Raw genomic sequence first — 13,304 nt, forward strand, 5'->3', positions numbered from 1 at the left:
TTTAATCGGTTTTCACAAACGTTCACTGCTCGGTGTTGAGTGCAGAGCGATCAATTTATATTCACTATTAGCAAAAGTTGCTTTCGCGAAAATCAGACAGAAAAATTGTGAATTCGATTTCATTATTATCAAAGTATTCTACCGATTATGGTAAGTTTCCGTGGAGTGCCTTGGAAGAATTCCGTGAGCCTCCCCTTCTATCATACATTTCCCCCTTCAATTCACAATAAGACCTACTCCCTTTCATTCTATCTATAAATCATATTCTTTTCCTTCCTCTTCCTCGTTTACCTATCATTCTTCCCTCCAACATTGTTTTCAACATGCCCTCCCCGCTAAGTACTCGCTGCACCCATACCTTCTGTCTCCTCCGTATCTCATCTAAAAGCTGCCTCTCCTCACCCACCATGTTCACCACTTCGTCGTTCCTCCTTCTCTTCGTCCACTTCACCTTCTCCATTCTTCGCCACACCCACATCTCGAATGCCTCCAGTCTTCTCTCGTCCTCCTTCCTATGTGTCCTACGTTTCCGCACCGTAAAGCGCTACACTCCAGATCAGACTCTTCACAGATTTCATAGCGAACGTAAATGCAGTGAAGGGGAGCGTGTTGGTGTGGTGACTAGTGTGTTGGCTTCCCACCCCATGGGCTTTTCTCAAACCTCTCCAGCGTCGTAATGGATTTTTGATCCGTCCATCTTCACTCCATTTACCTCAATTAACTATAATCAGTTAATTGCAGTGGACGGAGGGGTGGAGGAACGACGAAGAGCTGCAATTGGTGGGTGAGAAGAGGCAGCTTCTCAAAGAGATAGGGGAAGACAGGAGGTATGGATGGAGCGAGTTCTTAGTGGGAAGGGATGTTGAACACAGTGTTACAGAGTAGAATATTGGGTAAACGAGGGAGAGGAAGGAAAATAATAGGATTCTTAGTTGGAATGATAGGGAGTGGCCTTATTATGAATTGAAGAGGGAAATACTTGAAGGAAGGGGAGGCTGCCAGAATACTTCTGAAGCACTTCATGGAAACCTACCTTAATCGGTAGAATACTTTCAAAATAACCACTAAAATATTGATAAAATCCTTAATACCTTAATCGGTACGAAATTTTAATAATAATAATAATAGTTTTAGTGACCAAGATGAGGGAAAATTATCAGAATTTTAATACAATGTATTCATAATTATCTCCTGTATGAACTGTTTTCATGCCCTATAATAATAAAAGTAATGGAAGTTGGGGTCACAGTGTGTTTTGGTTTCTGGGCAGCCGTCATGCGCGCCACAGTTCATATTTCCTTTGAGATCCACAACCGTTGGCCATCAATTTGTCTCTCTGCCCTGTGCCGTTCCTCTTCCGTCGCACGTATCAGCAATCATCTTGTCTCTCCCAAGAGCAGCGGCATTGTCACCGGCCGCTCCCCATCCTTCCTCTGCGGTCTGCAGCCCACCCGCACGAATCAATCTCACCCCCACTTACTCAATCCATTTTCTGCGCTCCGGCCCCCGTCACGGAATGTGGCCGATAGCGAGTCGTGCCGCGCGGACACTCACGAGCCTCGACTTCCGCCGCGTCGTCGGCCGCCGCCAGAGGGTGCTCCTCCGCCTTCCCCGTCTCGGTTTCACCTTTCGGCGGGAGGGGGGAGGATAGATTAGAGCGTTGAAGTCTCCAGCTGCCGTCACGCTAAGGCGAACCCCAGAAGGGATTTTGCGATAGCACGATTGGCGAGCGTTGCGAAGGGCTGTCGGATATCTGAAGTTTGAAGAATTGGTTATCCGGTTGAACTGAAATCGAACTATCAAATTGTTCAAAATCGAACAAAAGAGGGATATAGGGTTCACCTAAATCAAAAACGTTGAAGTGCTGGTCGCACGAGGCAGTTGAAGCCAGTCGAAGCATTGCTAACTATCATATACAGTGGAACTTGGTTATAACTTCATCAAAGGGACCAGAAGATTTTTAACGTTATATCCGTGTGACGTTATAAAAAAAAGCCGCCTTAAATCTGAGTGAAAGGACAAAATAAAAACGCAAATTTTCTGCTTTATACAACACTGATTATTGAAATCTACTCGTACATTGGAATATGTCCAGACACCAATTAAACAAAAGAGTTGCATCCCGTCACCAGCTCAACGTCCAGCTTGTGACCTGTTTTTGCTTTTGATGTTTCTGCACATGGTTTCCATGAACTTTGGGACATAATACCAATCACAGTACCCCTTTTTCAACCTAAGAATCGCAAAATTTTTGACGCTATACCCAAGCGTCGCAATATTTGTTGACGATATAAACGGGTTTTCGTACGACATAAAATGTTCACTTTTGGCTGGTCTGTATAAAATGTGACGTAAAACCCGAGTTGACGTTACAGCCGATGCCGTTATAACCAAGTTCCACTGTATTCGAAATGTGCAGAAATCGACTTTTGAGGATAGTGCTTATTGAATTACGTATTTGAGAAATACTTTTACTTTGAATGCAATGTTTGCTTGCTGGAATGATATTAAAATATGCACTGTTTACTTGATGCTCTACTATAATCAATGCTCTGACGTCTTACCCAATTTTCATACAAATTAATATGTATATTGGCGTGGAGAAGAATAGAGAAGGTGAAGTAGCTTGACAATATAAGAGAATAGAAAACAGAAACGACGACCTGGATATGTTGGTCGAATAGTGAAGGTGCGAAGGAAACAGATGGTCTATATAGATCACGTAAGAAACGGGTAAGAAGTGCGAAAGACCGCATTGAAGGGAAGGATGTCAGGTTAACGAGCGAGAGAATGAGAATAATAGGAAGAGAATTGGATTAATAGATGGAATGAATCTGAGCAGGTCTTATTGTGAGTAATGAAGAGGAAAGTGTAATTTGAGGGAGGGGAGATTGGCAGGGGTGATTCGCAAAATGCTCCATGTATACCTATCTTAACCCATTTCCGCCCAAGGTAGCCATATGGCTACATCCTTCCAATTTGGGAATATGAGGTTCTTGAAGAGATTTCGCACTCTTTTTTACTGTAGAATTGTCTCAAATATATTTTTGATGTTTACAATAACTTAGTGCACTTAATTGTTTATTTTTGAACTCGTCGAAATGAGCAAATTATCGGAAAGAGACGGGTGCGAAATTGAAATTCAATAAGGACGCCGACAGTTCGTTAACTACATGCAGGTATCATTAAGTAAACAGGAAATAGCATTGCATACATCAGGTCACTCGTAGAAATTGAACTCATTCGCTTCTAACCTCGTCACCACCCTGTTAAGCTAAATGGCTATGGGACCCTCTGAAGAAACAAGTTAATATATCACCAAAGTATTCCTCTGGATAAGTAAAGACGACAATCGGAGCAAAGTACCTAAATATCTTCACAATCGCAAGCAGAAAGTTTTCTTGATGGATATATGTTGACCGGTAGAGTACTTGAAATTTTTTAAAATTGGTAATTACAGCCTTCCTTTGTTTCTTTTTTTGCAGCCGAGGGCGACCTGAGCGAGTTCAGCCAAAAGAAGGACCACTTTGTGAGCAACCGGGAGGTCACCACCGACCTCTTCACCTCCCTGTCCCGACCCCCGGCCGTCCGAAGGCTCTACGATGCGGCTGCGCTGGCGTCGGCGGCCGCGGCCGCTGCGGCTGCCGAGGCCGTGGCGAGGGCGGCCGCCAACGCGCTGCCCAACGGCGATCTCACGTCCGCCTCGCTCGCGGACGAGTCCTCGTGCCTCGCCTCGCGCACTCTGCACACCACCGCGGGCGGCGCGTCGTCCACGAGGAACGCCTCCGCCTTCGGAGAGTCCTCGTGGTCATCCGCGGCGGCCTCGAAGATCCTGGCGAGGGCCGCCAAGAGACTGAGGAACCTGGACATCGAAACGAGAACGGTATTTGTGACCACTTTGTTGACATACATCAGCTATATGCTTCTATCATGTAAACAGTGCTGCGAAGCGTTGCCAGGGAATATTCCATTATATCAATTTCCATACTATTAGTGCATGTGTAGTTTTACCCCATAGATCATTTCCACGCAACTTTCTCTCTCTTATCCTCTCTTACCAATTTCCTACTTGTTTTTATGGCTAGCTAGGGTTGATTTTTGTCATCTCCTGATTCTCATATATGGAGAGAATCTTTCCCGACGTATGTGAATAATGAATTTTCCCTGGACTCGGGTTAAAACTCCATCGTCGCCAACGTTTCAAAGGTCACGTTGCTCATCGTCTTCAGGACAGTCTGACGGTCGACCGAGAGTTTAACCAGAACGGAAGCCCGAGAAAAATCCATAACTGTTGTTTTACATGAATACCTCGATACCGTCTCAACATTAAAACTCTTCATTAGGAGTCATGAGAAGATCTCTGTGGACAAGTGCCGTATAACTCCTATAGAGTTGCATTTCGCGAGCGCACCTGAAACGATCTTTTGCCTATTTTAAACTGCTAATTTTTTATATAATTTCCAAATATCTTAACTGCAATGTGTTTAAACCTGAATTTTTATTTGAATTATTACCTATGTTTTATTGAACATTTCTATGTAGTTTCTATTAATTTTACCGTTTGGTTACTAACCTTCTGCTGCCTGAAATGCTTTTTTTCGGGAAGTTAATCCCTCTCATCAGTATTTATCGGGAAATAATTGTTAGCATTATTTCTGCGGTAGGTACCTAAAACGATATTTCTTTTCAGATGGCGTTATGTTAGATTTGAACAGGTGCTGAATTCGTTTCATTAGTAAAAATCATTGGATGTTTGTTTACATGATATAATTTAATTGAGGATAACGATGCATCATCATCATCACTGGTCAACAATCCTAGGATTGGTTTGACGCAGCTCTCCACTCAGTTATCCTATCAGCTAATCTTTTCACATAACGATGCATATAGTCATGAAAATATACTGTTAGGCACGTGGATTGCACGTCGACTGAAAACGCCATTCTCTTGGAGATATTTCCTATTTTACTATTTGTATATCGCTTGATTCCCATTGAATGATTATTCAGTGTCTGATGTGGTTTTCAGCTCTGAAAATTTCAAATGAGCCATGTCAATTTTCTCCTGGCATTTCCTAGAGGTTGTTTTGATCAACTTTCCCTTTGAATTTTAGGACGAATTGGTGGTTTATAAATTCTGCTCATCCGAGTAATGAGGATATCCTGCGAGAGTCCAAGATTTCTATTCTTTTCTGCTCCAAGATTTCTATTCCAAAATTCTCCTATGTTAGTTATTTATCATTCGTATATTAGTACAATTCGTTCTGACTAACTAGTGTGGAGGTTTGCGCTGGATAAGTGCAGATTTCTTTGCAGGCGATCTCGATTTTCATATCGTTTATGCATTAGAAGTATTTACTAGTACAAGTTCGTTTTTTATGCAACTATTTCTCTCTTATCTTCTCTCATCAGCGTCCTACATGATATGCACACCAAGGATGAAATCCTCCATAAAATAATGATTTGGCATAGCCGGGATTCGAACCCGAATGTCCTGATTACCGGTCAGGTATGCTGCCAGTTATTCCACCAAGCCATCTTCTTCTAAGGCGAATCTCAGACTGGGTTTACCGAACACCTCGTCGTTCAATGAGAGATTATATTCTCCTTAACCAACTGCAGCTTGAAAAAGAGTATGATGGACTAATTAATTTTTACAATCGAGGAAGAATAGGAATTCAGTGGATGACCACCAACAAATGGTGGTACTTCTCCGCAAATTTGTACAGGAATCAATATGTACACATGTAAAATGTTTAGGTGTTTCATAATATTTCTTCATTTAGACACGGGAATATATTTTCTCCCCGGCGTTCATGGAGAAAATACATTCTACATAATGAGTTGCAGCTCACAGCATAGTGGATCAATTTCAACAAGCTTGGGGGAATAGGAATATACGTCTCAAGTCAACACTATGGCACAGGAGACGGAGATCGTGCTTACTAAGCCACTGTCGGAGAAATAAACCCTACTTTGCCAATAATCCGTGATGGGCGTCCTACAAATTCTTTCGGTTTGTTGATTGGTTGTGCATTGTAACCTATTCCTTCACTAATCACTTCGATATCGTCTCCAAATAATGTGACCATTGTGATTTTTGAAATGACAAGAATTATCGTCCTTTTTTGCCGTTAATTTATTCGTCTGTAAATATTTATTTTTGCTCTCGTTACGTGGAAAATTCAACGCGGAAACTTCTTTCCGATATATTATTCAAGATGGATCGCCTGGCACTAATTTAATTGACTGAATACGCTCAAATGCGTTGATTATAATGGACGTATAATACGTGAATGGGCTATAAATATGGCTAAAATTCATGCCAAGGGACGTGGCATGAATAATCGTTTTTTTTTTCAATCGATCTGAATAATGTATGTCATATTTAGACTCTACGTTATCCATTTTTATTCTAATGGCTCATATTGGGAGTGGGAGGGAGAGAAATTTTCGGCTGAATTGCGAAAAAAACTCATTCCTTTTTTGATGAATTAAGTTCTTAGTTTCATACTTGAAAATATGAAGAGATATTTATTAAGAGTAAGTAAAATCAAAACAGTAAGTACTTTTCAATTCCAAAATTTTATTACTTTTGTATTTGGTCATGGCCATTGAACACCTTCTAATTCGACATGATGAAGCTTCGTTGTTCCTTCACCTAGGTTTTACTGAAACTTCGTGAACTTCGATCAAGAATGGTGAAACCTGATCTAGGGATCAGTGTCTCTACCGACCTATTACAACGCCATCTTTCTCAAAAGAATGACTAAAGACCGGTAAAGTGGACAGCGCGCCCTCGATCGTAAAGATAACTTTATAACATTAAAATCAGTTGATCTTTCTTCAAACTTTTTGTGAAGCCAGATGATTCGAAGTGGTGATCTCAAAAATTTAATGTGCGTGCATTTGTAAATGCTAACTACCAATCATTCACGCATATATTCTGAGTAGATTTTTTTCGATTTTTTTCTTCAACTCATGTATTTATTTTGATTGTTTTTGCATTTATATTAATGCAGTTATCGGACAAACTGTATTAAAAGAAAAGAATTTTTTCGATGAATCGATATTTCGGTTCTAATTTTGACTTTTGTTGAAAATTCGAGTTTTTCATTTCGATTTAAAAATCGAATCCGTCCGTTTTTCCGTCACTAACGGAAATTTACGTCTGCGGCGTGCGCCGCACCCCTCTACAAATGCGCCCGAATGCCGCAGCTAATATACTCTCGGCGACCATGTAGGAGTTGCCAATGATAGTTTTACTTCCGAAATGACCGCCGCCGGTCCCACCGCGTGTGAGGCGTTGATCTTCCGGGTCGGCGAGGGAATCTTGCGGTAGCACAATCCCGTGAGTGTTGAAATGGACCCCTCTCTCTCTCTCTCTCTCTGTCTCTCTCGGGTCGGCAGGTGTCACTCGCTCGCGAAGCGTGATGCGCGTGAGTGATCGTGTTTTGTCCGCAGCCTCACGCGTCCCCCGCGGGGGTCACCGCTCCCTCCCACCGCAGTCGAAGACGCTGCAACACTCGTCCGTTGTGCATACCATCCTGAGGTGGTCAACCTGCCGTGACCACATCGTCCAACACCCGTCGCAAGCTTCCAGTGAACACATTACATGTCCATGCCCGCCTCCCTCCTGACTCGGTCTACTGCCTCCTTCACATACATAGATGGATAGAAAAATATTTATTGTCCTGTAAAAACTCCATAAGACCAAAAATGATATAATACCATTTGCAAGCACATCTATAATTACAAAAGGATAAAGTTTCATTTTTTGAAATGGCTTGGCAACTCACCCCCTCATATAATGTCTTCCCATTTCATAGCTTATCAAAACAAAAAATGCATGTACTTAAGTAAAAAAAGGCGAATGGAGTAATACACCTCATCCGGATTTGATACAACTCAAAAGAACCCATGTATTCTTAACTTGATAAAAAAAACAAAATGGTACAGCAAAAAAGGAACCATAATAACAGGAACTTAAATTTGAAAAAAATAAGAGTTTTAACATAATACATGTAATTCTTAACTTCGATCTGCATCTTATTCCATATGTGACATGCTGTTACAAGAAATGATTTACCATAAATAGTGGTGTCACACACAAGCTCGTTACAGTGGCGATGTTTGCCAACGAATACATTATTTTTTAGGCAATTTTTCTTCACTGTTTTCAGCTGCATGGTCGGTACCGGAAGTCATTTCTCCGCGCTGTTCGTCATGTCTGCGAGAAAATAGGTCTTTAGGCCTAATTTGAGCCTTGGAATGAATAATCGTTTGCCAATTGTGTATAATTTCAATGCAACTCTTGCGGGAAAAGTTCGAGCATTGCTTTGTCGTAAATACAACGCTAAAAAGTTATCAAGATCTTGCGGGAACCTTTAGTCCATCCTTGTCATCAAATGAAGCTAGGAAATCGCTTTTAAGACGTATTTGAAGACCAAGTCAAGCGTTAAAATTGATGCCAATGCGCCAATGGTGAATGATTTTCACCCAAATTTTGTGAAAAATTGTCAAATACATTAATTTTTAGGTATTTACATTAAAAATGTTAGAGGGAGGATTTGGCTTGCAAACTAATGGAAAGCTATTGAGGAGGCTCCACTCCTGTCGTAGCGACACAATGTGCCTGTTTTAAATGTTCCCTCGTCTACATCGCTAACAATAAGACACGATCGTAACAATAGTTTAGCTTGATAAAGGGCGATCTGCGCGATTATTACTCCTCAGAAATCTCCTTAAAGACAGTGTAGGTAACTGAACTATAAACTCATTTATTTATTTATTTGCCGAGAAAATTTAATGGTGGAAGGGGTTGGGAAAAGTACCATGGCTGTTATCAAATGAGAGAGGGTCTGAGATTAGCATCGAAAACCTTCTCTTGGAGTAACTCTTTCTTTAAGGAAATATTATTCCATCGTAGCTCTAATTTAGTTTTTCTCACAACAGCTCTATTATAAATGCGGACCACTGTTTCATGTGGCACAATTCTTGCCTCATGAACCGAAAATATTCGTTTTCATGAGTGAAGTTTGAGAAAAATACACTAAGGAAAATGCTGTTATTTTTTAAAGGTGTTTCCAAATCCCATCATATTTCAATCTGTGGCGTGTTCTTTATGGCACAGGAATCTTCTCCATCGAACATGCATCCCATTGCTTGTGAATTGCCCGTGATTTATCATGCTTCCATGTACTCTCCGATGCGCTAGCGTTCCTGTAGCAAGCGGTTGTTTGGCATCAAATGCCCTCTCGTCTTTCCTTATCTTCAAAGGGTAATGTGTTTCTGTGGTACACCCCGCAGCTCCCGCTCCTCTCTTTCTCTTTAAATACTCTTACAACCATCAGCATCAGTGTTATAGCGATCCTTTCCTTCATTTTATCTCCAGTGCTTGCCACAAATACTTATCCGTTCAACGGCCTAGATTATTGAGCTGATCTCCATTGTCTTATCAGTGCATAAAAGTGTTCGTGGGAATGATATGCATTTGGAAAATAAAAGAATAAACTTTTTAAGGGTCACTTATGTATTTTAAAAGCGTGACCCAGGTTTCATAACATGGTTACATCGTCAGATTAATCATATTTTGAAACTCTAGTTGTGCTTCTCAAAAACATGAGTGAACCTTACAAAGTTTATCCTGTCATTTAAAATGATGAAAAGGTTACACAAAGTTAAGCCTTACATCATCAATTATAAGTTACGAATAGTAAATTAAAAGCTTTTGAACTAACATTTTTTTAAATTATGCCATCACTATGAAATCAGTTAATGCATCCTTATTATCATTTGAGCGTACCTCTTTCATTGATATGTTAATATATAAGAAGGATAGATTAAACTTAACAGAAAACATGTTTGAACTTCTAGTAGTGCTTTTCAATAATAATAATAATAAATTTATTTCACCATTGGCAAATTATACATCTGCAAGGCTAAAGTCAATATGAGATTTACAAATAATTACATACCTACATACATCCATGATTGAAAATTTTCCAGGTTCTTGGGAATTCTCAAGATAATCATTTCACTATATGTACAAACATTAGACAATCCAGTACAATGGAATAAAATCTAATATCTTTGAAGAGAAATCGTGAACAGAGTTACCTATAAACGACTGTACCAACTGCTCTACAAATTTGTTGGAATCAATTAATTCCTTCGGATTTTTTTTTAGCTTTCTAATTGTTCCTAGCTTTATCTGAAAAGTTTAAAGCTTTATCTGAAATTCGCGCATAAAATTAGAAATTATATTCTTCCTAACCGGTAGCAGCTTGAAAAAAGTATGATGGGCACATTTTTAATACGTTGGGAAAATAGGAATTCAGTGGATAACCGCGAATTAATGGTTGTACTTCAACACAAATTTTTGCCGCAATCTTTATCCTAGAACATCCACTTCCGACTATGACTGATTGACTCACTCATTCAAATTATTGGGGTAAGCGAGATGGGATATGACTAAAAGTCATAGAATTGACCCCTTCAAAATCGTCTGAAACGCTAGGAAAAATTGTCGAAAAACTAAATTTTCTATTTATTTGTAATCAAGCTAAAGTTAGATGTTACCGGGGAAAAAATGATTGTTAGCTTTATGTAAGCCTTCCATTTTCATCGCCTCCGTGGCGCAATCGGCTAGCGCGTTCGGCTGTTAACCGAAAGGTTGGTGGTTCGAGCCCACCCGGGGGCGTAATTTTTTTCCTTTACGCTTCGTTTTAATTTTTTTTTCTGTTTGGGCAAAGGAACGCACTTGCATTTAGTCAATGTTTTTAATTATTCGATAGCATTTTTTGTGAAATCACGGATCACCTTCAAAACACGAATGGAATTTATACTGTTTAGAGACAGAGGTTTGTTATACTTTGAGCCCAAGCTATTGAGTATCTTACACATTTCCCCCAAGCTTGGGATCCACGTAGTTACCGAAGATGGACCAAATGGACCAATTTCTACAGCCTTTTAGGAATAGGAATATTCCCTAAATAAAGACAACTTTTCACTGCACATATTTGTAGGAACCAGCGTGTTTAGACGATGGGATGGTTACCTCTTTCCCAGCGTCATGTTTGTTTGGGGTCCATTCGAACAGGGAGAGAGCAACTCCTCCCTAATGAGTTGCAGCGACAACCGTGGCTGGGGACGCCGCTGCATTTCCAGAACACCGTTACACCCTTTCTCTCGCCTCCCTATCTGTCGCCTCTCCATCTGCGACCACAACTCGCCTCTCCCGCGCACCCCCTGCGTCAAAATCACCCCCGACACCCAAACGGTCGCGAGTAACCTTCGCGCCGATCAAATGCCGCGGCTCTCCCCCGCGGAATCGCGATCGCGGGCCCTTGGGCGGGGCGGGAATCGAACAGGTGCTCCCCCGGCGGGAGTGGAGACGACGGGAGATATCTCGGTTACACCCCTTTCTTCTTCAGGGGTGGTCCTTGTGCAGCGTTGTCACGTCTCCGGATGGCGTCCGAGAGGTGGACTGCCCCGCGCCCTCGCCGGTGCATCCTCGGAGACGTGGCAACGTCGGAATTCTTGTGACCCCCAACCCCTCGTCGCTTTCACCGTCCCTCCTCCCACCTATCCCTTTTATAATCCTCCCACCCCCACCTCCCACGCCTCCCCAACCCTTTCTCATCCCACGGCGTTCTTCTCCCGATCACAGGATTCGTTATGAGTGGTCCAAGGAACTCGTCTTGTCTCCCTTCCTGGCCTGGCTCCGTCCTGCCGAAAATATCAGACTGAGCATGGTAGAGTGGTTAATTAGGGTTGAGACGTATGATACCGTAACTAAGGTCGCTTTTAACATGGCGCTGTCTCGTTCACAACAACTTAACTTGCCGTTACTCAATAAATTATGACGCTATGCGATGTCGTGGGGGTTTCAATTAATATGAGAAAATTCAATGTCACGAGATTTCCTTGTAAAAAATTAAATATCGCCATTGAAATATAATTTTTATGTTACTAATGAAGAAAATAAGGATTGGTAGGAAACTACTAATAAACGTAATATGAAACATCAGGCGAGATGGTATGGAAAGCGATGCATAACTTGCACTTGGAAAAACATACGCTTTTAAAAATGTCAAATACATTTTTCCAGTTTCACTATTTAGAACCTAAACCTATTTCACCAGTTTCACTTGTTTCCATCAGGATGCTGTAAAAAGCAGAACCGATGTCCTTATGGCTTCCCAGGACAGGGCCATTCAATTAAAAAAATGGAATGGCTCTTTTAAGGAAAGACGTTATTCACATTTTTCACCGAACATAGAATTTGAAAAATATTGATTTGCGGTGATTCATTTCATTAAATGGAATTAATTACCGCAGTACCCTAGTGGAATGTGCGACTAATCAGGTCGTGAAATCGATTTTTGGTTCTCCGTCAGACCATTGTGTCTTGATATGTGGTCGATTGAGCTCCCTTTAATTCTTCGAATAATTTTCAGAAGTCTGCTATTTTCTCCCACTTACTTTTTTCAGGACTACCTCACTACTAAAGGGCGGAAAAAATTCCTTGATTTTTCCAAAGTAAAAAATTCGATGGAAAAGGGGATGTCATTATTTTTTTAAAAATGTCTCTCAAAAGTCTCCCTCAAGCCTCTCGATAGTCTTAAAGTGTTTTCGTCCAAAAGTTAATAAATTTAACTAAATTAATGGATGAAAGAGTCCAGAGATGCGGATTCTTGTTTTTTTTTTAGGTTTCTATGAACTTAATGAAAAGAATAACTGTGAACTAATATTTTTCAAATTCCATGTTTGGTGAAAAAATAATAATAAGGATACGCCTTAAAATGAGAATCTCTTTTAAGGTATGGTCTCATTCTCGGAAACCGGGAGCCAATCCAAGCCATCAGGACTTCGCTTCTGCTTTTTACACCATTTTCAGGTCCTGATGGATGTAAATAGTAAAAATGGAAATATTTGACATTTTTGAAAATGAATGTTTAATCAAGTGCAGTACGCATTGCATTCCACACCATCTCATATGATGTTTCAAATCACGTTTTGATAGTAGTTTCCTTAGAATCCTTATTTCCTTAATTTTATATTTTAAAGTTATATTTGAATGGCGATATTTGATGTTCCCTCAGCAAAATCTCGTGATGATCAATTATCTTTGAAACCCATGATAAATTACGTTTGGTAGTTATTTTCTTATAATCCGTATTTAATATTATCTAAATCATATTTCAATGGCGACATTTAATTTTCCCTGACACGCATCATCTCCTGTGATGTTTCACATTGCGTTAGATACGAGTACGTTGCCTTGTAATGCTTAATTACTTT

General features: G+C 40.6%; 1 protein-coding gene and 1 non-coding gene across 2 annotated transcripts in view; both read left to right on the forward strand.

Moving 5' to 3' along the window:
• Positions 1–13,304, forward strand: part of LOC124160720 (mucin-5AC) — a 594,376-nt gene that overhangs the window by 536,510 nt on the left and 44,562 nt on the right. Inside the window, exon 2 of the mRNA XM_046536706.1 lies at positions 3,486–3,883. Within this exon, the coding sequence (XP_046392662.1) occupies positions 3,486–3,883 (398 nt within the window). The remainder of the gene's footprint in view (positions 1–3,485; positions 3,884–13,304) is intronic.
• Positions 10,628–10,701, forward strand: Trnan-guu. The gene has a single exon. It is a non-coding gene; the product is annotated as a tRNA-Asn (tRNA).

Source organism: Ischnura elegans, chromosome 6, assembly GCF_921293095.1.
Source record: "Ischnura elegans chromosome 6, ioIscEleg1.1, whole genome shotgun sequence".
In the NCBI taxonomy this organism is placed as follows: Eukaryota; Metazoa; Arthropoda; class Insecta; order Odonata; family Coenagrionidae; genus Ischnura; species Ischnura elegans.